The 26,507-nt window shown below is 38.7% G+C and overlaps 1 protein-coding gene across 4 annotated transcripts in view; it reads left to right on the forward strand.

The window, feature by feature from the left end:
* Window positions 1-26,507, forward strand: part of pde4ba (phosphodiesterase 4B, cAMP-specific a) — a 504,383-nt gene that overhangs the window by 468,196 nt on the left and 9,680 nt on the right. For 3 of the 4 annotated variants that reach the window (XM_059647868.1, XM_048539254.2, XM_048539255.2), the window contains 5 exons: window positions 5,418-5,511; window positions 19,816-19,994; window positions 21,884-21,982; window positions 22,210-22,374; window positions 25,043-25,142. In XM_059647868.1, the coding sequence (XP_059503851.1) occupies window positions 5,418-5,511; window positions 19,816-19,994; window positions 21,884-21,982; window positions 22,210-22,374; window positions 25,043-25,142 (637 nt within the window). Of the gene's footprint in view, window positions 1-3,990; window positions 4,338-5,417; window positions 5,512-19,815; window positions 19,995-21,883; window positions 21,983-22,209; window positions 22,375-25,042; window positions 25,143-26,507 lie in introns of those variants that run through there. The other variant, XM_048539256.2, reaches the window with a different exon arrangement.

A 26,507-nucleotide genomic window follows, 5' to 3' on the forward strand; every position in this document is an offset into this window, starting at 1 on the left:
GGATGGGATCGACAGTAATCAATGTGATACCGTATTTTTGATCTTCCCCAAATACTTGAAAATGCCGAAGAGTTACTGTAGCGTCAGAGATGAATTTGAAAAGAAATCCTTAAATATGTGAATTTACATTTTCTGTACTTCAAGAAATTGGCCTGTGAGTTTTTTCAGGCTGCCCTGATCGCACAAAATTTAAATCTGCTTATTTAATCATTAATGCAGACAAGCTAAGCAACAGGTTGAGACTGGAGGCACAACCTGTGATAATTGCATCAGAGATAGGAGGAACTGCAGATGCCACCCGAAGGTTGCAGGAACAACAACTCATATTCCGCTTAGGAACCCTGCAGCCCAATGGTATCAGTGTGGACTTCACCAGCTTCAAAACCTCCCCTTCCCCCACTGCATCCCAAAACCAGCCCAGTTCGTCCCCGCCTCCGTAACCTGTCATTCCTCCCACCTATCCCCTACTCACATCTTCTACCTACTAACGTCATCCTGCCCTCTTGATCTGTCCATCCTCCCTGGACTGACCTATCTCCTCCCCACCTCCCTACTTACACTCACCTTTACTGTCTCCATTCCCGCCTCTTTGACCGGTCTGCTTCCTCTGCACCTATCTTCTCTTCTGTCCATCTTCTATCCACCTCCCCCCTCTCTCTATTATTTCAGATCCACCTTCCCTTCCCCCATTTCTGAGGTAGGGTTTAGGCCCAAAACATCAGCTTCCCTGCTCCTATGTTGCTGCTTGGCCTGCTGTGTTCATCCAGCTCTCCACCTTGTTATCTGTGATAATTGCATTTACCTCACTCAAGATAGCCTTATCTTCATGACTTATTGATACCCTTATCTGTGCTTACTGCAATATTTCTGCATGAGTTCTAATTTCTTTTGCCACTGTTCCATAAACAATGGGGCATATGGTTTTGCTGATACTTCCTTCGCTTTCCCTGAGTATCGTTCCTATTCTCTTAATGTATTGTGCAAGTCAGAGTTTGTAAAATTAACTGAGTCACATTCTGCGACATGAAGAATCTTAGTGAAGTGCTAAGCTCCTTCCATAGAAACCAGTCGATTGGGTGGAAAAAATAACCAAACAAGTCCTTTATACAAAAAAAAGTAGCATTAAATAAGATTAAATGTGAAGGTGCGTTAATACACTAATAATAGCTTCAATCATGTTTTGCTATGAACTTCTTCATTAAATATATTGCAAGCAGAATGTATTGCAGACATTGGTTAAAATATTGTTTCCTCATATATATTTTATTATAACCAGGTAAAGAAGGGTAAATAGGTTCAACTGTTTTCAGTCTTATTTTAGCCAAAATAATCATTTAAGTTCTTTTAACAGGAGGCTATACTGTTTTCCAACTAAAATGTAAGAACTGTTTTCACCAGAAAAATATAAAAAGTCAATTGCAAAGTTTTCTTACATGAAGAAAATAGCAAGTTTACTTTCTGATAATCCTTATATTAAAAGAACATGTTCACACACATGTGCAGCATTAAGAAGTGATAGTGTCCAGTACAAAAGGAAGATGAGAGGGATACAAGTTTGTGGGGTGTCAAGTTTTGACCTTCTAACAACAGTTGTTAAACTGGTGTTTTGAATCATCAACAACAAATATTTTAGATGGTATTTTTAAATTCTCAGTGTCTGGGAACTTTGCTTCTTGAGAGGTTTAGAGAGCCCATTTCTCTACTGATTCCAGTTCTACAGTCAAAAATCCATCTACTGCCTTCTGCAGAAGTTTTTTGTTTAACTTTGCTAATTATCAGCAAGATTCCATCTCCAATATATGAAAATTCACATCAAGGTGTAAACCAAAATAGGAGATGGTGACCTTTTCATACCTGACTGGGTTGACTTGTTTTAGTGCCTTTGGCAAAATGTTCACCTCATTTCAGACCAGTTTTGTTTATTTCGCATTGATTTCATGACGCTTGACTAACCTGGGTCGTCAAGTAATCGCTTTGGCCATTTTAAATCAGTGTATTTTTCCCTTTTTAAAACTATTACCATAGAAGTCTCAAGTATTAAAATCACAATGTAGTTTGAAAATCAATCATCCATATTTTTATCACCACAACAACATAATACTGTTTGCATTGGAGATCCTACTGTGCCATTCTGACGTACTTTCAATTAACCTTGATTTTCATACAGATGATAGGTGACATTCTTTCAGCATATTAAAGGTACATTTGAATGTGTGGAAATAACTCTGTCTGAAATCTGTGATCAGTTCATCATGCGTACACTGGATTGGGGAAGAAAAAAATTAATGAGGAAGCCTCACTCTTGATTATTTTTATATAATCCCTTGCAGCAAAGCCACATGTGGAGGATGCCAGGTGAGATGCTTGTCTCAGCTGCGATGCCACGTGGCTTTATTGTTTTAAAGCCACACATAAAGGATGGGAAAAATTGTCCTATAAAATGTCTCTCACCACAGATGCTGCCAGACTTGCTGAGCTTCTGCATTATTTTCTATTTTTATAATTGAGAATGGATGCTTGGAAAAGAAAAACTAAGTCAAATGCATGGAATAGATTTCCATCGTTAGAGCATTTAGGAAACTAGGAGGAAGGCTATAGGGATCATTAGTAAAATTGTTGCATTACACTTTATTTGGAATTCAGAGAAGTCAGTAAAAACAGTGAACCTTATTATTTACAGTGCAATGAACATGATGAAAAGAATGTTTGGAGAAGACAATAAGTGATGGTTACTTTGTACGATTATGATAATTCTTCTTTCAAATATGTTGCTGACACTGCGGAAAATGCAGGAATTATGTTTGCACACAGAAAATAGCTAAGAGGCAGGTGGCTCCATTGTTCATTGGGAATAGAAAACAGACAAGGGGAATTCTTCTAGTAACCAGCTGGAGGAATGTCATGTGATGTGGTTGCTATGGAGCTGTACTATTCATTTCATGGTGCTGTTTGAACTTCAGTCTCAAGACTCTCAGGGGCTCCTTGCTGCAGTTGTCCCCGCATGTTCTAATGCTCTTTATCAGCAGTGCAGAGAAAGCTAGGTGATGTCACTGCAGCTGAGCTGAAAGCCAATCAGATTAAGAGTGAATAACATTTCTATGCAGGCACAGTACTTCTTCTCAGATTTAAAGTGGAACTGCTGTTGAGAGTGCAGAGACAAAAAAAAATTGCAGACGCCATAGAATGGTCAACCTTTCACCATTGCTCAGTGTGCCAAATATTCTTTTAATATTAGGCCATTCTCAATGTCTAAAGAACGAAACCTTTCGGTAGAAGCTTAAATGAAATCTGCGCAGAAAAGATTGAAATCTGTTTATTGTTGAGAATAATGCAAGTTTAATGTGGTACAAAATAGCCAGATGATTCACTTTGAACAATTTCAGTTGTTATAAAATACAATAAAGTATGCGCAATTGGAAAGTAAAGCATTTCTGTATCAGATAAACTTTTTTTAAAAAAATCCTTTTTTTTAGACCAGAAATAGTTAGATGTAAATTATTAGTGTAAAAGATCCTTAATTTGTTATTTTGTTTGTCAACAAACAGGGCAGAAAATTCTAAACTTCAAAATTGATCTGTTTACTCTTAAGTCATCTTGCCATGCCACTTTTACTCCCCATCTGTTTTGTGCTAAGGGCAGACAGTGTATCAGACCATATATCTATATGTTTGTAATTGTGATTTTACTAAATTGTTCTTTTGCTGAAAGTTCTGACAGGGGCGTAGGAGGGTGCTAAAAGTTGATTATATTCTCTGATGAATTAGGATGCCATCTGCATTTAATTTACATAAATATACAATAGACATCTTCTATTTTCTGTCACTTTCCACATCTGTTGAAATGATGGAGACAATGTAAGCCTGTGCCAAAATATTCTTTTGCCCATATGTACTGAGACTAATCTGAAGTAGCAATCCTCCCCATCCCCCATACCCAGCACTAAGCAATCCAAGAATCCAGAGCTATTCATAATTCATAAGTGCTGTGAACTGCACAGACTTGTATGGTTTCTGGCTCCATGTGACCCTTGATTTCATTATCTCAATTCTGTCAGTGCAAACGCGCAGATACTATCTTTCCAAGGATGTATTACATGGACTGGATTTTCTCGTGCAGTGAAAGGATATTGTAATTTTTGGGGAGGGGCAGAAATTACTTCAACTGTTCAAGCTGTTCATGAAATATCTATACATTTTGATTATTACTACCAGAACAGCGTGTGTGGAATTGTTCAGCTATATTGCTTGTTTTTATATACGGCCGTTGTTGTTCTTGTCAAGTGAGCCAAAATGCCTGAAGCAAACTATTTGTTATCTGTTTCTTGGGGTTATATCAAGGTGAGTAGATTTATCACAAAATAACAGAATCTGAATTTTTTTTGTGTGATATGTGCTGTAAGTTCATTTGCAGAAACCTTTGTATTGACAGCGCATTATTCCATATTGACCATTGGGCTTCCATATTTCTTGCTTTTGAAAATTCAAATGGATGTTTATTAAGTTAGTCTGGCTCCTATAAAATGTTATCTCTCATGAAAAAACGTGTCATAAAAGAAATGAGCAAAAGTGGACTTATCAGGGAATCCCAGAGAACACTGTAATTTTAATTTCATGAGGAAATACTCACTATTAGCTGTGTGACATGCAGGAAGGGAGAATTTTTAAGTTTTTATTATTACAAAACTTTCTGTTTCATAAGGCATTTATATTTGCAATACCTGTTATCAGACACGTATTATTGTTTTGCAACTCCCTTTCAGATGCACATTTGAAAAAGTCAGAATTTTTTCATTTTTGTTAAATATAGAGCAATATAGATTATCAGAGAGCTGAAAAAAATGTCATGCAAAGTTCATTGTGAATATTTGAAATCAAAATCAGTCCAGCTATTGAGAAGCACTGCTGTATTGGCTATAAATCTATTAAAATTGTAGGTGCTACATTTCAGCCAAAATTTCATATAAATCTGAAAATCTAAATTAAAACACTTTGTCTCGTCATTTCCTGTCTGTCTTAGAATTAAGACTGTATGGTTAAATAATATCGTTACATAATTAGAATCTCATTGTTCGTCGTATAAATAAATGTTTGTGTTGGAAGTGAAATGCTTTATGAACTATTTCATGTGTGGCTTTCACATTTCATTCAATCTGATTTGAATTAAATTTAAAAAAAAACATGAAATTTGCATTTTGTAATCTCAACAACTTAACTAATAAAAGAATTAGATTTAAAATGAGTTTAGGAACACTAGCTGAATGCTTTGAAATGTGACAATACACAGGAGGTTTCACAGCTTCTCCCATTACTACTTTCCATGATCTATCCATTTATTGATAAAAGAATAAGATTGAAAAGTAATATTGAATGCTTTGGAAGAAAGATGGATACTGATTTCAGTATTTGTCTTTTCAACAGTTCAAGAGAATGTTGAATCGAGAGCTCACCCATCTCTCAGAGATGAGTCGGTCTGGCAACCAAGTATCCGAGTTCATTTCCAACACCTTTTTAGGTAAGTCTGGTGTGTCACCTTTCTCTTGCAATATCTGCAAGAGCTGAAAACAAAAATAGTGGAATTATTTACATTTTATACAATTAAAACTTCTAAAACAATTAATGTATTGTAGAAATGATTTTTATTCCACCAACATTGAAACATCTTATTTTTATTTTATTTTACAATTATTCCTATCTCACTGTCATTTCCTATAGTTTCAAGATTTCACAATTACTCAAAATGGTTGACTTGTGAAGGTACGCCAGCTTTTCACAAAAATAGTTCTTGTGATCCAGCAAATAGCCAGTTTGGAATTGAATTGAAAGCTGCAACATTGCTGCCACTATATTTTTTAACTATGTTATTGCAGAGTGTATACTTAGAATTTCTCCCTCAATATCACTTTTTAAGAAAATAATTGAAAAGATGAAGTTTTATCATTTGGAATGTTCAAGAACAGCAAGAACTGTGGGGTGTTGTTTCCTTATCACTCAATTGACAATCTGATATTCAGCAAACTTGAGCGAATAGTGAAAGAAGGACTTTCCCATGAGCCACAAGCATAACGGATTATTTTTCACTTTATCTGGAATTCTGTATGATAACTTTCCCTCTGGACTTTCCTCTTTTAATCTACATAATCTATAAAGACAGCATCCCATATAGTATAATAAAATGTGAGGCTGGATGAACACAGCAGGCCCAGCAGCAACTCGGGAGCACGCTGCTGGGCCTGCTGTGTTCATCCAGCCTCATATTTTATTATCTTGGATTCTCCAACATCTGCAGTTCCCATTATCACTGATCCCATATAGTATTCCACTCTTACCACTGTCTTGTAGGTTAATAAATTCTTTCTCAAAAATTGAATGGCTCATCTGCCTCAGCTTTTCTTTTCCCTTACAATTTTGATAATTTCCAACATTTTTGTTTTATTGCACAGAACGCCATCTCCTGATAGATCCTGATGATTTTCATTCCATTGTTTAAATAGTAGACAGGCAATCCAGTCTGCCAAGTTACCAGCCAGACAACAAAGTGGAAAGCCACCACCACAGTGTTTTAGAGTTCAGGCTTGGAATGACTTAATCACTTCTTTTCTAAGCTGATTTCTTGACTGAAACTGTAAGTCCAGACATTGCTGTTCAACTAAATGTAAATTATCCCATGACATTATTTGAAGAAATGGAGGCAATTCTCACATTTTCCTGCTCAACATTCCTATGCTAGCCAACACTACAAGGAATGCAAACTGATTATCTTGTACTTCACTTACCATTTATGGATTCCTCCAATCCGGAATTGGATGCAGCCATTGGTTTCATATAAAATTCAAAAACATAATCCATAAAAGCACAGTGGAATTGTTTGGAGACATGATTATTTGTTATATACATACACATTCTATTTCAATCTAATCATGTTGCTGTCCTTAGAATAAGCATTGACTATTGTTAATGAACAAGATGTGACTGGCTCAGAACAACATTGATAGAGTCCTGAAAAGGTTTCCATAAGAAGTGGGCAAACTGGAAATATCAAAGGAAAGAACTAAAATAACCATAAACATTCAAGAAACAGGAGCAGACTATTCAATAATATCATAGCTGCCTGACTGATTGTAACCTCAAATCCACATCCTGATCATCTTTCTCTGTCTTGCTCAATAAGATTCTATCCACCTCGACCTTAGAGTCTGCCCCCACCAGCTTTCAGGAAGAGTTCCAAAACTCTCAGCCCTCTGTAAGAAAAAGACATTGATTCGTCTCTGTTTTGAATGGGCAACCCAACTTTTAAACAGTGAATCCTGGTTCTTAACTCGCTCCACATCCAACCTGCCAAAACCCTTTAGGATCATATATGGTTCAAAAAAGATGCCTCTTTACTAACCTAAACCCCAGCAGATACAAGCGTATCCAAACTTTCTGCATAAGACAACAGGCCGATTCTAGTATTAGTCTGCTTCACTCCCTTTGAAATACTTCCAGTGCATTTACGTCCTTTCTTAAATAAGGTGACCAGTACTGTTCATAGCACTGCAGATGTAGAATCACCAGTGCCCTGAATAAATGAAACATAACCTCCCTCCTTCAGTATTCTTAATAAATGATAACACTCTATCAGCTTACCTAATTACTTGTTGTGCCTGCATACTAACTTTTGTGATTCATACAGTTAGATACCCAGATCCCATGGCAGCTCAGAGCTCTGCAATCTATCAAGCTTTGAATACTGTTTGCTCTTACTCAACAGTACAAAATTCGAGTATTTAATAATTTGTCACAGCCTGGGTTATCTTTAGTCATTAAAATACTACCTCTGTAATCTATAATTTTAGAAATCATGGTGGGAATTTAAATTCCTGTGTAAGAAAATGTATTGGCAAGTAACTGATCTACCCAGGATCCCACACATAAACTCATCACTGCCAACTGAGACCGTGGAGTCCTCGCTTTCAAAGTGACCCTCAGGAAAGTGCACACCATCTTTCTAACCCAACAGCAGAAAGTTTTGAACGTGCTTGTATCACCCTAGTACAAGTCTAATGTTTGAAAAAGGAAGCATCTTAAATTGGAACAATGCAGTTATTTTACCAACAACATTTTAATTGCTCACAAATGTGCTTGCCTATCTGATTTCCACCAGCCAAGAGGAGGTAATATTTCAATCTGTTACGTGATACAAACAGGTGATCTTATATTGAACTAGAATTTCCTCAGGGCAGCTCTCAATCCATCACCATACTGTTATAGATGAGCCTATTCTGTAAAGAGCCAGCAATAGAGCAGAAGTTCTATGAAGCCCTTGGTCATCATTTAAAAAGCAAGATTCAGTGCTGGAAGTGTTAAAAATGTTATTCAACAGCCTGTAAGTTGGTTGCCAACCAGGATGGTACTGAAACTAATTACTTCTGTGTCATGTCATTTTCTTTTTTTTTAAACTACTTCATCCTGAATTTGCCCACTCTGTTGCTCCATCATGGTCAATATACAGAGCAACACCAGATTTAATGGAAAAACTAATTTGTATTTCTGCAACACCTAATCACATCAAGACACGAGCAGCCGAGTTTAGATATTCTCAACTTTACTGAGGGTGGAATGGAGAGAGAGACTGGTTATTATATGTTAGTTCATTAAAGTTAGTGCTACTTTTAATCTTGCACAAAATTCACGCTCTGTTCCGAAGTGTCTAAAGGTATCTTTAACTACAATTAATAAGGTAATTCCAAAATAATGACAGCCAGAAGAGAGAAAAGAATTGAACATTTCCACATCAGTTTTGGATTTTTATCCCATTCTTCAAACTTTCTGTCATAATTATTTATTATGTAATGTATAATTAAAATGAACAAACATTGTAATATTCAGTTAAAATTGAGTGTGTATGTGGAATAAGGGCCTGGATCAAGGCAGGAGCTTTGAATTCCGAAATCTTCCTTTCCTACAAACACATCCTCCACACAGAGGATTTTAACTCCAACTGATTAAGTACATAATTGAGTCAAGCCAGCTATTTCTAAAGGCTTCTAAAATCGCCAATATCCTGCCATCCCCAATATTTGCATTATTTTATGTCATTAAAAGATTCATTTTCTCCTATCCTAGTCTTATTTTTCCTGAATCTGGTAGCACAAGCTTCAGTATTTTCCTAGAGTAGCTTTCTAGTATTTTGTAACCATTCATCATGTGTAAGTCTGGTTGGTAAGTGGCCAAGTTAGAAGGCATCTGGTTTTGCTCTACTCCTGTCTGCATCTAACATTCTTAAGTTCCCCTTTAGGCAAAGAGAATAAGGAATTCATTGGTAGACATCAAGAGCAGAAACATATACTGAATGTTTGTCCCTGTTTGCAGCGTTTAGCGCTTACTCCCCTCGGAAATCACCCAAAACATTCCATCTACTACATGCTGCTTTAATATGTTTCTTTAAAAGATCAGTTAAGTCATTGCAAGCAAGGATTCAAACCTGTGGCACTCTTAAACAATGTAATTCAGTGTCACAGTAAATTATTGAGATAAAGTGTTTTAAGACTTTTTAAAACTTACATTACAAGCTTATAATAGATTTGGATTGAATTTATGGAGATGACAGGACAGGAGCACCACAGCCAAGACCAAAAGTCAGGGGCACCCTTGCTTTGGTGAGTGGTGAGGGACAAGTTGGCACTTTGCCAAAAGCAACCAGTTAAGTGATACCATGAGGACTGCCATCCAGTTAAGGATGGTGGCTCAACCCAAGAGCTACTGCTGCAATTGAGATTCAGCATCTTAACCGTCCTGCTATTGCGACCTCTGTTGACCACTGTTTAGCTTGAATCTTCAGAAAAAGGACACATAATTGGTGTGGCACTTACTGGTCATCCTTTTTGTTGTCTTTACTGATCAGCATAAGATCAATTGATTGGCTCTAATAATACCTAGAGTTACTGTTTATAATTGTTACCAGGCGATATTTGTTACAAAATGCTAATTTTTGCATTGAAAAGTATACTTTAGTTGTAAACTTTATTAAAATATATATTTAAAATTGATGTTACATTAAGTGCAAAACATATCATTTTGGTTCAGTACAGTAAGTGGCACACTGAGATCCCTCACCACACTTATAGTTTCAACTTATAATTGAAATGTTTACTTCATGTCAAACATACAGCCTGAGGAATTTTAGACAGTTACTAACTCAATGCAGTACATGCACTAATACGAGAGGGTCATGGAGAGTGAAGGCATTTGACTGGAGGATAATTGATGAAACTCTACACCAGCAAGAAATCAATGATTTGAAGAGAACTGCAATTTAGCAGAAAAGACGACGTTTTCAAACATCTTGCGAAACTATCTAGTATAGGAAATTAGATATCAAAGGTGTTAACAATTTAGTGAAAATACAGTGAAAAGGACTCAGTGAAGTGTTATAACCTTTATGAAAAAGCTCTGACTGTCGAGACAAAAAAGTTGGAAATTTGCAACAAAATAAAATGAGCCACTTGTCAGTCCAAACCTGAATGTCATGCATGTGGATTTAAACTGCTTAAATAAATGAAGTTCTGAATGGTGCTGAACATTTTTCTGCAAGCATCCCCACTTCTGACCTTATGATAGAAGGAAGGTTATTGAAGCAGCTGAAGATGGCTGCTTGAGGACACTGGGGTGAGGAAGTTCCAGGACTAATATGTGAGACCTCCAACTACTAAATGATCTTGCTTTTTGCTTGGTTTAATCCTAAGTAATGAACATCACAGTGCCAACCTCTTCCGTCCCTTTCCAACATTTTCCTTTGATTCTCTTAAAGGAGTTGACAGTTTCAGCACCAAGCACAACTGACCACTTTGCATATGAAACCAAGATAATGAAGTTCCAAAGGCAATTTAACATGAAGCGCACCGTGACCTAGCCTTATCTTATTCTTTTCTAACATCCCTATGCATCTGATCAGGTATCACTGAGCAGTGAGCAGAGGTTGTGATTGAGCTCTTTCCTCTTATCTACAGCACTGAGGTCAGTTGTATGGCTGTCCCAATTTGTGTCCTTGCTTAAACAAAAACAGGAAATGTTTAAATACACAACGGTGCTGGTAGCATCTATTTTGAGAAAGAAACAATTAATATTTTAGGGGCAGAAGCCTTTTATTGTCATTCTGATGAAAAGATATAAACCTGGAATATTAATTCAGTTTCTCACTCCACAGATGCTGATGCATGGATACACGCCAGTTTCGTATTTTCAACACTTTGTTTTATTTGAGTTTTCTATATCTATTCGTAGTATTGTGCTTTTGAGTCATTGCCACATCTCTGTCCTTGCGGAGATCAGCTAACTTAGAAGAGACTATGGGATCTTGCGATCTGTATGTCCACTAACCCAATAAGAGTGCACAAATTACATTGTTTATAGTTTGGTTTGAACCTACTACAAAAAAAGAATAATTAGCTATTTATAACCATTCTTTCACTAAATGTTCACAATGCAATGCAGTGATGGTTTATTTTAGTAGGATTGTCAATATTTTCACAGACTGTTCTACTGTTTGGTTAACAACTGTAAGGTCAATCTCACTCATGCTCATAAGCCGCAATGTGTACATACATTAGATTAATTGTAGGTACCTATGTACAATAGAAAAGAACAACCTCATAACTTAGTACCCTACCAGTAATGCTAACATACAACAGATCATCTTACATATAATTTACATTAAATGCGTCCCTCAAAATGCTGACAGATGGTTTACTATACACAGATACTCTGCCCATATTTCCATCTCCTTGTTGTTACTGGAAAACAGAATTCAGTAATTCTTAAGTAAACTGAGAAATGTTAACATCTGGGTTTTTCCAAATTAACCCTTCATAGAAACAAATTGTGCTTTTGAAATAGTTGTTTTATTGAATTCCATCTACTAATCATTAAATTAAATTTCATCCAGTTATATCTTGGCAGGTTAATGTTATTATGTAATGCGAACATGTTTTTTTTTCCTTTGCCCATTTCTCCTACAAGCATTGTTTCATGTTAAAGCATACCTTTGGACTTTCAATTTCATTATTCACAGCCTGCTTCTGGTGTTGTGGCTGACACTTGGTGCTATTGTAATTTAGTTAATCCAAATGTAGATTTGTATGTGTGCTGGTTTGAAAGATAGAGTATTGCTAAGACAATGCCAGCAATCTTTTCCTTCTGTCTGAAGTTCATTATTAAATTATAAGCATTTGTGTAGACATGATGCTTTCTTTCAAAAACCATTTATTGAGGCCTGGCTTTAGTGAGTCGGTTTTGTGCACTGATCATTGTCTTTGTTTATTACTGTGGTTCTGCAACCCAGCAAGGTAAATAATGGGGCTTTAAGGTTTGTGAGTGTGTTCTAAAACTTGAAACTTGTGTTTTTGATTTCTGGGAAACATCTGCAGCTTGGAGACAAAGCTGTTTAGTTTCACCATTGTCATTGCATTGGGCAGTTCTACGAAGTATTTGGAACAGTGTGACCATACTATGATATAGTGAAGTAAGTTATCATAGAGTGAAGAGTTGTTTTAGTCCCAGACCAGGATGTTAGGGATAAAACCCATATACAAAGTGGTCAGTTGAGCTTGGTGCTGAAACTGTCAACTCCTTTAAGAGAATCAAAGGAAAATGTTGGAAAGGGATAGAAGGGGTTGGCACTGTGATGTTCATTACCTAGGATTAAACCAAGAGGTGACTTAAAGCTAAGTACATTTCAACAGTTGTATAAAAGCTGCAGGAAGAAAGTATCTGCAGTTCCTCTCTAACAGTTGAAGTCACATCTGATTGAAACATACCTAGGGTGTTAGATTTAGGGGTGCTAATATGAGTACTGTATGAGTGTTGTGTTTTGGTACTATGCAAAAGCTGTTTTGTTTATTTTCAATTTATAAAGGTGTATTTTTGATAATGGCGTTATTCTTCTTTATCAATTAATATCACAAGTGGATAGTTTTTGATTATCCTATGTTTCCTTCATTTCTTTTGCCAACGCATTACAGTTTATTGGTTAAGTAAGATCTGCAGTATTGCATGCTTCAACTTCAGCAAGAAATCACTTTGCACTTCGATTGGATTTGGTTTTATCAATTCATCAAACCAGCATCCTATCTAGGATATAACTTGTCAGATAATAATATCAGCTGAGATTATAACACTTCATACAGTTCAATGATAATATATACAGGAGAGAGGAAGAAAAACATCAATTACTGCCAGTTTGACATGATGGTTCAGTAAAGTGCCTTTAGGATGTGCTGCTTAAATGTTCAGCTTAATTGCTTTCTGTTGCAAGCGACTTTAATTAAGTTGAGCAGGATGGTGAATAGAATCCATAAATTCTCATGTATAAATCATTCTGGTTGATTAACTACCATGTAGTCCAAAACGCATCATGATCTGTCACCCATGTAATGGATGAAAGACAGCAGTTGAGTATCACCAATACAGTATGTATCTGAAAAAAAACAATATAAATTTGAGAATATAAGCTATAAGAATATAAGAGTTGGTTGATTTATTCTGCATTTTGGGTTTTAATATTTTCCTTTAATAAATTAAAATGGTCTCCTCATGAATACTGAAAAAGTCATCAGAAGAGGAGATCCCAATTTAATTAATATGCTGGATGCATTACCTAGCCTGAAAAATGCCAGTAAGAATGCTAATGGACATTAGTAAGTTATTGCACAATATCGCATTACTGTCTACTGTCACTTTTCATTTTGAACTTAAGAACATAAGAACAATGAGTGGGAATAGGCAATTCTGCCCTTCAAGTCTGCTTCATCATTTGATATGATCTTGGATAATCTCATCCTGGCCTCAGCTCCACTTTTCTGGCATGCTGTCTGTAACCCTTCAATCCATTACTGATGAAAAATCTGGCTATCTCCTCAAATTTACTCAATATTCCAGCATCTACCAAATTTTGGGGCAGTGAATTCCACAGATTTGTGATCGGTTGAGAAGAGCAATTTCTCCTCATCTCTGTTTTAAGTCTGCTACCCCTATCTAAACCTATGACCTGTCATTCTACATTGCCTCACATAATGAAACATCCTTTTTATATTTACTTTGTCAATCCTCTTGGCGTCTATGTACCTCAATTAGGTTTTCTCTCATTATTCTAAATTCCCGAGAGAATAGACCTAAACTACTCAACTACTCTTCGTAAGACAAGCACATCATCTCTGTAATCAATATCCTGAGCCTCCTCTGAACTGCCTCCAATGCAATTATATTCGTCTTCAAGAAAGAGGATCAAAGCTGTAAGCAGTACTCCAGTTGCACTGTCTCTAATGCCTAGTACAGTTGAAAGACCAGTTCCCTAATTTTATACTCTGTTCCTTTCGCAATAAACTCCAAAATTCTATATGTCTTCCTTATTACCTGCTGTATCTGCATATTAGTTTTCTGTGATTCATGCATGAGGACACTCAGATCCATCTGCACTGAAGCACTCTGAAGTTTCTTTCCATTTAGAAGATAAGTTGTCTTTCTATTCCTCTGATCAAAATGGATAACTTCACACTTATCCATGTCAATCCTCATCTGCCAAATTTTGGCCTGTTCTCCTAACCCATCTATGTGCATTTATACATTTCTTGTTTCTTCATTGCAATTTACATAATTAAGATACATCTGAGATTATTCAGCTGTCAGTGTATTAAAACCTGTTTTTAAGAGGACAAATTCATGAGAATTTCACACTTAATGAAAATATCATTCTGTTCCCATTTGCACATTCAAATCATTTATGACACAGGAGAGGGGGAAAAGAACATGGGCTGAATTTTACAATTTTTTGGCAATGTGTCAGTACAGAATTTTTTTGAAAGGTTTCTGTCCAGGAGGTCCAACGTGTTTTCTCCACATATCATTCACCTTATCTACTACTGACCCCACCGCTATGGTGCCTCCCTCAAGGGGTTCTCACCCCATCCTCCAGAGAATGTAGAACAGTATAGCACAGATACGGGTCCTTCAGCCCATGATGTTGTGCCAAACATGACACCAAATTAAATTATTAAACTCCACTCACTATTTCTGGTACAGCCCACTATTGCTCTGCTATCCTGAAATGGGCCAGCATCCCTGATGCCTGCAGAAACTTTCAAACCCCATTGTGCAGTTGGGTGCTGTCTGACCATTATTCTATAGGTTCTGGTGGATTGCATGGCGCAAAAGCATGACTTCCTCTTCCCAGAGGGTCAGCAGAAAAAGTCACATGTCAGGTCATGCCATCTTGGCCAATACATTCTCAATCAGCTAGAGGAATGCTCAATAATTTAGGAATAAGTTCAGCGACCTTCTCCACTCCAGCGGCATACGTGCCACTATCTTCTCTTTCCAATCTCACATTTAATCTATTTCAGCTACTGGACCCAATTCCCATCAACTCATGCTCTACCTCTCTCACTGTCTTCAACATCTCCCCTTACTTGTTTTTGATATCTCACCAGCTGCACCAAATGAAACAACTGTGCTACCCACTTTCATCTCCCATAATACCTACATCTGTTTTTTTTCCAGAAAGAAAACAGCACAGTTAAGATGGTTACACAGGCCCCAAACCCCACCTCTTCCTCCGGTACATTGATGACTGTATCGGCGCCGCCTCTTGCTCCCCAGAGGAGCTCGAACAGTTCATCCAGTTCACCAACACCTTCCACCCCAACCTTCAGTTCACCTGGGCCATCTCCAGCACATCCCTCACCTTCCTGGACCTCTCAGTCTCCATCTCAGGCAACCAGCTTGTAGCTGATGTCCATTTCAAGCCCACCGACTCCCATAGCTACCTAGAATACACCTCCTCCCACCCACCCTCCTGCAAAAATTCCATCCCCTATTCCCAATTCCTCCGCCTCCGCCACATCTGCTCCCATGATAAGACATTCCACTCCCGCACATCCCAGATGTCCAAGTTCTTTAAGGACCGCAACTTTCCCCCCACAGTGATCGAGAACGCCCTTGACCGCGTCTCCCGTATTTCCCGCAACACATCCCTCACACCCCGCCCCCGCCACAACGGCCCCAAGAGGATCCCCCTCGTTCTCACACACCACCCTACCAATCTCCGGATACAACGCATTATCCTCCGACACTTCCGCCATTTACAATCCGACCCCACCACCCAAGACATTTTTCCATCCCCTCCCCTGTCAGCTTTCCGGAGAGACTACTCTCTCCGTGACTCCCTTGTTCGCTCCACACTGCCCTCCAACCCCACCACACCCGGCACCTTCCCCTGCAACCGCAGGAAATGCTACACTTGTCCCCACGCCTCCTCCCTCACCCCCATCCCAGGCCCCAAGATGACATTCCACATTAAGCAGAGGTTCACCTGCACATCTGCCAATGTGGTATACTGCATCCACTGTACCCGGTGCGGCTTCCTCTACATTGGGGAAACCAAGCGGAGGCTTGGGGACCGCTTTGCAGAACACCTCCGCTCAGTTCGCAACAAACAACTGCACCTCCCAGTCGCAAACCATTTCCACTCCCCCTCCCATTCTCTTGATGACATGTCCATCATGGGCCTCCTGCAGTGCCACAATGATGCCACCCGAAGGTTGCAGGAACAGCAACTCATATTCCGCCTGGGAACCCTGCAGCCATATGGTATCAATGTGGACTTCACCAGTTTCAAAATCTCCCCTTCCCCTACTGCATCCCTAAACCATCCCAGTTCATCCCCTCCCCCCACTGCACCATACAACCAGCCCAGCTCTTCCCCCCCCACCCACTGCATCCCAAAACCAGTCCAACCTGTCTCTGCCTCCCTACCCTGTTCTTCCTCTCACCCATCCCTTCCTCCCACCCCAAGCCGCACCCCCAGCTACCTACTAACCTCATCCCACCTCCTTGACCCGTCTGTCTTCCCTGGACTGACCTATCCCCTCCCTACCTCCCCACCTACACTCTCTCCACCTATCTTCTTTTCTCTCCATCTTCGGTCCGCCTCCCCCTCTCTCCCTATTTATTCCAGTTCCCTCTCCCCATCCCGCTCTCTGATGAAGGGTCTAGGCCCAAAACGTCAGCTTTTGTGCTCCTGAGATGCTGCTTGGCCTGCTGTGTTCATCCAGCCTCACATTTTATTATCTTGGAATTCTCCAGCATCTGCAGTTCCCATTATCTCTCACAGTTAAGATGGTTGGTGTGCTGCCTGACTTTCAGTTCCTCAGCCTTTATGTGGAGAAGTCTCTGACTCTGACCAGTGCGAGTGGCTGACTCACCATGTCTCGATCTGCCCCTGACTCACTGTGTTGGAAACCCCTGACCAAAGGCTGTCTCTTGTGACTTGACTGAGGACTGTTGACAACAGTGACAGTCTTCCTGGCTTTTTGTCTGTTCTAAATAGAAGAGCAAGTCAGCAATACTATGAACTTCATATCTTTGGCTGAGGGGAAAAGTGCAAAAAGTTGAGGGTAGGCAAGGCAGAAATCCAGGTATACTCAAAGTAAGTGAGCATCATGCGAACAAATGAAAAGCCCAAATATATAGCCTTTTTTTACCCCCATGCACTGCATGTACCACTGGGTCCTTGAGAACACCATGTCCTTATTGTTGCATAGCACTCTGAGGTGCAGAAGTGGTTCAGAAATGAGCCATGTGGGCTCTTAGAGGCTGGCACATGTTGAATGCACGTGTTTTTGATTATGGGGTGTCCGCAGCCAGCGCCCACAAAGCATGCCCTGATCAACTTTGGAACAAGCAGTGAGCTGAAGTCACCAGATACCCATTTTAATTTCATGCAGAGGGTTCAGCAAGGAAAGAACTGGATTGCTATTAAGGTCATTAACAAGCAAAACTGGCAGAAATTCACCAAAGATCCTTAGACAGTACCTTGAAAACCTACCAATCACTTCCATCCAGATGGACAAGGGGCAGCAGATACCTGGGAACACCACCACCTATAAATTCACCTCCAAGTCACTCACCATCCTGACTTCAGTGTTGCTGAGTCAACATTCTGGGATTTCCTCCCCAAGGGCTTTGTGGACTGCAATGCTTCAAGAAAGCAGCTCAGCCTTGAGGACAGGATGGGGCAGGCAATAAATGCTGGCCAACCAGTGAAGCCCACATTCAACGAGTGAATAACAAAAATATTCCCCCTTACTGCGATTGTGAAAACCTTGCCTCATCGCCCGGCAGTTGCATGCAAGTTACTCCTGACGTAAAGACAAGCCTTGCTGGACTTTTTGTCCTATTCTGCCCTATCTCACCAGAGCCCATGTTCTTCAGACCCCAATAAGACTCCATCCAATTTCGTTTAAAATGGGCCTTACAAAGAAATTTGATTTTTAAGAAATAATATTTCATAAATTAAGAGAAGTAGGGTAGTAGAGAATTGTGTAAATGATTTTATGGAAGCATCCTTCATTTTTAATCTTCTGTGAATCCGTGTCTGCCTCAAGTCGTTATACCAAGCTCACTTAGTAGTAATCAGTAAAACTTGGATCAACTCTAATTCAGCGGTTACCAGTTCTCTCAAATATGGCCTTTCCATCCATTTGGCTGGATGCAGCATCACCCAGAGGAAAAGTCCATATCAGCAGTGTCTTGGACCTCCACATCCACTTCGAAGCACCATGATTCACTCTAAAAGCTCGCTCAGGACATGATTTGAACATCTAACATAAGCCTTAGCAGATAACTCTATCCCAAATAAACACATTGCCTTCCACTCAACATTTCAACAACCAGGCTTCAATCTCCGCTTGAGCATGTGGATAATTCGCTGTAGAATAGGGACTTGACATGGCTGATGTGATCGCCTGATATACGAATGGCACTGGAAAATGTAACCTGGTTGTGACTGCAAAAACCATGAACAAATATTAGACCTCATAAGAACAGCCTTCCTCCAAATCAAGTTGGAGGATAATATTCCCCTTAAATAGGGGGCATTGGACTTGTTTGGAAACTTGTCACTATAATTGTGTTGACATTTACTCCTAACAGTATACAGAAGAGGTAATATTGGTTATACTTCAGTACCTCACTTGATGGGCTATAGGTAATATTGTGGCCTGGCTGTATCCTGCTCTTGCCCAGTGTTCTCACACAACATATTTTCAAGCTAGGTTCACAAGAAAATGAGCAAGAGTAGCAATTTTCACTTTGCTTTTTAGGCAATTTAACACTGTGATACTGCCTTGCCTGAGAGCACAAAGCTATCAGGTGGAAATAGTGGGCTGGCCTGTGAAACGCACTAAACATGAATAGTTTGCCGTAAGTGTAGGCTGACTAAAACAAAGAATTTTTCATTTGGACTGTCACCCAAGAAAATTATTTTAGGAGATAAAATAAAGTTCGCATAATATGGCTTCTGCGAACTCAGAACACATCACAGTACTTCACAGTCACTGAAATAATTTTGACGTATAATCTATGTTGTAATGTGGAAAACAAGGCAACTAATTACACACAACAAGGCCCCACAGACGGCAATAATACAACAATGATAGTAAGCAATAATCTGTTTTCATGATGTTGAATAATGTTGATTTTAGATACAATATATGTGTTCCATTGTGATTCCCATGGTATTAAAAAGGGTAAAATTCAACTTTGACAGAATTACCTTTTCTAACTCCAGAGAGAGAAATGAAGATATCTACATTTTCTTATTTTATCCATGTTGATTCTAAATCCACTTCATATTTTTGTTTTAGTGCAGTTTGCAAATTTTTCTGAGTTTACTAATTTCGCCTCTTGCATTACTCATCTCTTTGAAAGAAAACTTGGTGTTTATGTGTATTTTTGAATTCCTAATTTAATCCAATACATATGATTCTCTATTCTGTCCTGATAGATAAGCAGAATGATGTGGAGATGCCCTCCCCTACACAGAAGGACAGAGACAAGAAGAAAAAGCAACAACTCATGACACAGATCAGTGGAGTGAAAAAATTGAAGCACAGTACTAGCCTCACACACTCCAGCATCCCCCGATTTGCTGTCAAAACTGACTTGGAAGACCATCTTTCCAAGGTACAAATGTGATTTTGCAGTGTCAAGCCAAACCATATTGTCTTTGGACCCTCAGTCATTATCAATAAGATACTACCTGAATGGTGACCCAATACCATATCCCATTAGTCCTTTGGATAACAGAATTCTCTTAGTTTTAAAATTAACATTGACTTTAGCATGAGGTGTTGTTTGTAGAAGAGAGGTTTTACATTTTATTTCCTAACTATGCTAATGAAAGCATTGGCTCTAATATTTAGTCATTAGTCCCAGTGCTTGATTCCTCAATCGGCATGAATAGTTCCTTTCTATCCAACCTGTCAATTTCCCTTACTTTCTTCAACATTTTGATTCAATCCACCTATTAAATTTGTAAATTCAAAGGAAGTACTGTTGCCTTGCAATTTAACACTGTGTGTGGGTATCACTGTAGTAAATCTGCACTGCACTGCCGTACGTTTTCTTTTATTCATTAACTGGATGAGGACATCACTGGTCAGGCAGCATTTATTGCCCATCCCTAATTGTCCAGAGGGCAGTTCAGAGTCAACCACATTGCTGTGGGTCTGGAGTCACATGTAGGCCAGACCAGGTAAGGAAGGCAGCTCCCTTCACTAAAGGACATTGGTGAACCAGGTGGGTTTTCTCCTGACAATTGACAATGGATTCATGGTTGTCATTGAGAGTCTTAATTCCAGATATTTTATTGCAACCTGCTGTGGTGGAATTTGAACTCGGGTCTCTGGTTTAACAGTCCAGTGATAATACCACTAGACCATTGCCTCCGCTAGAGGCCATGACCCTTCCTAAGGCGTGATGTCCAGGCCTGAATACAGTATTCCACATGCGATTCAACCAGTATAACTGTGTCATGACTTCAAACACCTTCTGTTCTAATTTCCATATGTGAATGCCAGTGTTCTTTGGACCTTTTTGATTATTGTTGTATCTATCAAAGGCATTTTGATGGTCTATACACGCGGACTGCTAGGTCTCCTTTTGAACCACCAGCTTTTCATAGTTTTTTCGTGATTTAGAAGGTACTCGAAAGTGGATGACTAATCATTTGCCGTAGTTAAGCCCTTTTTTTAAAAATTTATCAATATAGTTTAGAATTCCATACTTCTATCTATTCTGTTGTTGAAATGCTGTCTATCTTAGCAACATCAGTGAAGTTGGATTTGTAGCTCTTTCTCATAATCTAAGTTATTTTGTGTACTCAGAGATAGTAAGAACTGCAGATACTGGAGTCAGAGATAACACAGTGTGGAGCTGGAGGAACATAGCAGGGCAGGCAGCATCAGAGGAGCAGGAAAGTTGACACTTTGGGTCGGGACACTTCTTCAGAAAAGGGTGCAGTCCTGAAGAAGGGTAATACCTGAAAGATTGACTGCTCATTTCCTCCAGATTCTGCCTGACTTGCTTTGATCTTCAGGTGTCACTATGTGTTGGACAATTTGATAAGATAATACAGAGGTAGCCAAAAGGAAAAGGAAGTCCTATAATTCACCATCTGTTTGGTATGAATTATTTAACTGTAGTTAGATTAGCAGTTCGAATGCTGCATTTGGCCTCGGCATTTGGCCAGAGAAAGGAAATATCAGGGTTTCCACTCAAATTCCTTATCTAGCATGACCTGCTGTAAAGTGCAGACATTATGGGAATAAACAATTTGGCTTGTCTGTTTATTGCCATTCCAACCTATCAATATTCAGAATGTGTAGTAATACACAGCAAGGCTAATTTTTGCAATAAATCAACCTAAAAATAGTATTTCCACAAAAATGTAATTCTTGCATTTGAAATGTATTAGATAAAACAGTTTTGTGAAATATAATATTTCAATGTGAAGTCGAATAAATATTTCATGTCTTCATTAGTAATTGCTGATTTTCATGTTGACTTTATAGGAGTTGGATGACCTGAATAAGTGGGGCCTTAACATATTTAAAGTGGCGGAGTTTTCAAACAATAGACCACTCACCTGCATTATGTACAGTATCTTCCAGGTTAGTGGGGTCAAATGGGCAAAAAAATACTACTTATTTTTGACCTACTTGCCATCAACTTCAGGATATAACATATTATTGCTCTGGTAATAAAACATGACAATTTTCTGAACCAGAAAAATAACATTGACTTCTAGCACAAGTAAATTTTATTTTATTCCAACTTTTCATTAAAATGCTTTCTACACCTATCTATAAAGTTTGCATTGTGTTGCTTACTTCAATAGGAACGAGATTTACTGAAGACATTTAGGATCCCCGTGGACACTTTTGTAACGTACATCATGACACTGGAGGACCACTACCATGGGGATGTGGCCTATCATAACAGCTTGCATGCTGCTGATGTTACACAATCTACACACATTCTTCTTTCTACCCCAGCATTAGATGTAAGTACATTTAAAGACCAAGAGTGAATATATAACCATATGGATTCTTCCATAACTTTATGTAATACTATCGGTAGATGTTCAGGTGAGCTTAATGATTTTTAATTGCTCTTTTTGACAAAGAGCAGTGAGTCCTTCAAGTGCCTCAACCAACAATCATTCTTGATTTAATATCAGCAAAATAGATTAATTAGCCATTATCTCTCAGAACAACCGTGAATACATTTCAAAAGTATTTATTTGACTGTGAAACACTTCGGGACAAAGGATCTGAAAGTCCTTTGAAAGTACATGTTCTGCTGTTTAAATGTTGTTGATGTCCTACATTGGGCTTTCTAAAATTGGACTTGTTTCAATCGAGTAATCTAATGCCATCTCCATATTAGAAATATATCTTTTGAGTTGAAAGGATGCATGATTGCTTTAATTCTTGTTAAAGGGGAACTCGAGGAGCAACGGTCTAACAGTGTAATTGTCGCATATATATCATGCACATCTGTTGAAGTGATGTTTCCCTGATCTGGTGATTGATTTATCTTCTGACGAAGTCATTGACTTGAAACATTAATCTTAATATTGCCAGATTTTCTGAGTATTTCCTGAATTTTCTGTTTTTAATTCAGATTTACAGCATTTACCATACTTTGCTTTTGCATGGTTTTTTCCCCCTCCATTGTAACTGAATGGTTCAGCGTCAACATCCAAATTGAAGGTGACAGTATCTCAGCCGAGTGACTAATTTTCGTGTTTATATCTGGGCAGTGCATGGTTACCAGCCATACAACTGTGTGCAACAACGTGATTACACCTAATCCTGACTGTTCCCAATCATTATAAACTTTTCAATAGGAATCATTGATTAGCAGTCATTAGTTAGTAATCAGAATGCAGTCCTTAGTTACTTTCTCTCCCTCCAAGTCCCCATTTCTAAAGCTCAGGAATATTGGCCTTGAAATTCCTAAGATCGGACAGTCATTGCAGGAGCGTAGATTGGAACTGAATGTTGGGACCATGCAGAAACCCCAACACAGCTGACACTACAGGAGTTGCCCAGGAAATTGAAGTTTCCCAGGGTAATTTCCCTGTGTCTGGAACTGTCCAAAATAATTACTTAAAGTTGGATGTTTTGGAGGACCTTGACTCAGTCAAGCTTAGTAGCATTTCAGAGTAAGTTTAGAAGATTAAAAACCGGCTCTAACTCATGGATAACTATTAAACTGAATTCCTGACTCATCACTGAATTCCCCCTTCTAATCCTGACACCACCATTGTACCAGATTCCAACCAACTTGCAAAACCACCAGGCATCTTTAACTCCCTCATCCACCTATCACCTAACCCCTCATGCACCTAGCACCCTTACACAGCACCCATCCTATCTAGACTGTAGATAGCACAGTTACATCTGCACCTTTAAACCATAGAACTTGATGCACTTGGGCAGGCAAAACAAGGCCTGAGTCATTGGACCCTGGAAAGAACCAAGGATCAGTGAGCCCTTGGTGCAAATGTCCTTCGGTCCCTTAAGGTAGCAGTGTAGGTAGGCTACGTGGTTAAGAAAGCATATAGTGCACTTGCCTTTATTCGCTGAGGCTTAGAGTCTGAGAGCAGGATGCTGGAACTGCATTAAGTATTGATTATGCCACAGCTAGAGTATTGTGTGCAGCTCTGGAATCCACAATATAAAAGCGTGCGGAGGAGATTTACCAGGATATTTCTTGGGCTGGAGAGTTTGACTTTGCAAGAGAGATTAGAGAGTCTCGGATGGTTTTCCTTGGATCACAGGAGAATGTGGGGGACAAGATTTAGATGTATAAAATTATGAGGGGCTCAGACAGGATAGAAGGGAGGGAACTTTTCCCCTGAGTGGAGGGATCAGTGAGCAGGGGCATAGATTTACGGTAAGGGCAGGAGGTTAGAAGGGTTGTGATGAATTTTCTTTCACCCAGAGGATGGTGGAAATCTGAAACTCATTGCCTGCAAGGGTGGTCAAGGCAGAAACCTTCCATAACATTTGAGAAGTATTTAAATGTATACATTTAATACCAAGGCATACAAGCCTATAGCCAATGGCTGGAAAATGGGATGAGAATAGTTAGGTGATTGCTTTTGACCGGTGCAGATTCAATTGACTTTGCTGGGCTATAGACCTGTTTGAGAAGATGGCACACTTGCTGCTAAAATAAGGGGTCCAGTTTCCACTCTGATCATTTCTGTTGCTGGTTACAGTCTTCCCTGGATTGGTCTCCAATGTTTCCTAATAGAAGCCTCCAGACTAGAACTGATCAAAGCTGTATATTTTTAGCCCAATCATGCAAAATGTAGTTCTTCCATGACTTGACCTACCAAATTCAATACAGAACAGGGACAGAACCTGAAACATTCCAGGACACTGGTATCCAGTTTCTTACACAGGAGACTACACCCTGATTGGTAATGAATTCCTTTGTAGATGGATTCACTTTAGTCCAGTGAATTCATTTTCCTTTGGCTAATAAAGACAGATTAGTCATCAGTATCATACAGGGACTCAGGTTTGTTTGTCCAAGGCAAGGAAATGTTAGGCATTATACATGAACTTTCATGATAGAGAATGCAAAGCTGGCTGTAATGAATGTTTGTGTGTCTGTGGGCACGTTTACATTTGTTTGATGTTTCTGTTTTACAGGCAGTGTTTACAGACCTCGAGATTCTTGCTGCAATTTTTGCAGCTGCAATCCATGATGTGGATCATCCTGGTGTCTCCAATCAATTTTTAATTAATACCAGTAAGTATACAAGTGATGAGATGGACGTGCGCTAATTTCAAAATAAATTTCAAATGTTGCATTGTTTACTTTGCATTCATTTTTATTGTAGTGTATTTTCTAACTTTTTTCAACTATGATTCAATAATAGCATCCTGTCCACGAACACGCGTTTCCAAGTTCAAATCCCATTTCAGGATTTGAACACAAAAATCAAGGCTGAGTGAGACTCAGTACTGAAGGAGTGCTGCATAGTGCATCCTGTATACAATGTTTATCAGCACCCAGAGGAGAGAAGTGAATTATAGCATGGAAAATAACTATTTTTTGTTCCATTTATTGTGTATTGTATGTTCACGAATTCTGTGAATGTCATGAAAGTTCAAAACAAATTGCTTGTGTAATACCAAATAGAATTCATTCTTAGCAAGAACTATCACTTGTAATTTGTCCCAGTATAGAAATTTGGGACAGTGCTTTGGATAAGAAGGGCATTTCTTAAATTTCCTTAACCAGAAAATGTAAATATTCAGTGGGCTACATTTCAGTAGAGACTTAGTGTCCATGACCTTGTCCAGTAGAAATTAAGCACATGCAAGCCTTTGTTTTGAATAATGGAGGGCTATTTGTTTCTTCTCTCCTTATCTGTCTAGCAGTGAAGCTAATTTTTGCATCATTCTTGCTGCCCCACTTGACATTAGCCATTTTAGCACAGAACAAATAATAAATATGGGGCTTAGTTTGTTTGTATTGCCAAGTTATTGTTGAAAAATCATACATTTATTTTTAAAACAGATCCTATTTTCCAGTTACTTAGCGCAACAGTGGTCTTAGTCTTGTACAGTTGTGTAAAATATCTTAATTATTAAATATCACTGTCTTGCTACATTGTGTGAATGGCTGTCATATATTTGACATTTAAGGTCTCACTATAATTAAAATAATTAGAACAATCTTTGAAATATGTCATTTTTGTAGCAATGTAGATGGGAAATCTTTGAACCTCAGTTTGGACTTGGCAGGAGGTAACAACTTGCCATCAAACTAATGGGAAAAGTAAAAGACGTGGAATGAGCAAAGTTCTTTGAGTTAGTATCACAAACTGTGTAGAGTCTTTCCATCACAGTCACCATTGCAACATGTCCTTTAAAGTAGAATTGTACGTAGAATTGTATTTTTTTAAAATGCGATTAAAAGTATTAGAAAAAGATGGAATCTGGGAGAACTATAAAACTCATTAACCTCCAGAACATTGTTGATTTCTGACAGATCTTTAATTAGAATCATTTATGTGCCATACGTACATGGATTTGGCAGTAATTGTGTTTGTGCATTATTGTTTCTATATTCCAATTTTTCAGTTTTAACACCTGCTGGATGCTGTGA

The sequence above is a fragment of the Stegostoma tigrinum genome, chromosome 8 (genome assembly GCF_030684315.1).
Source record: "Stegostoma tigrinum isolate sSteTig4 chromosome 8, sSteTig4.hap1, whole genome shotgun sequence".
NCBI classification, from domain to species: domain Eukaryota; kingdom Metazoa; phylum Chordata; class Chondrichthyes; order Orectolobiformes; family Stegostomatidae; genus Stegostoma; species Stegostoma tigrinum.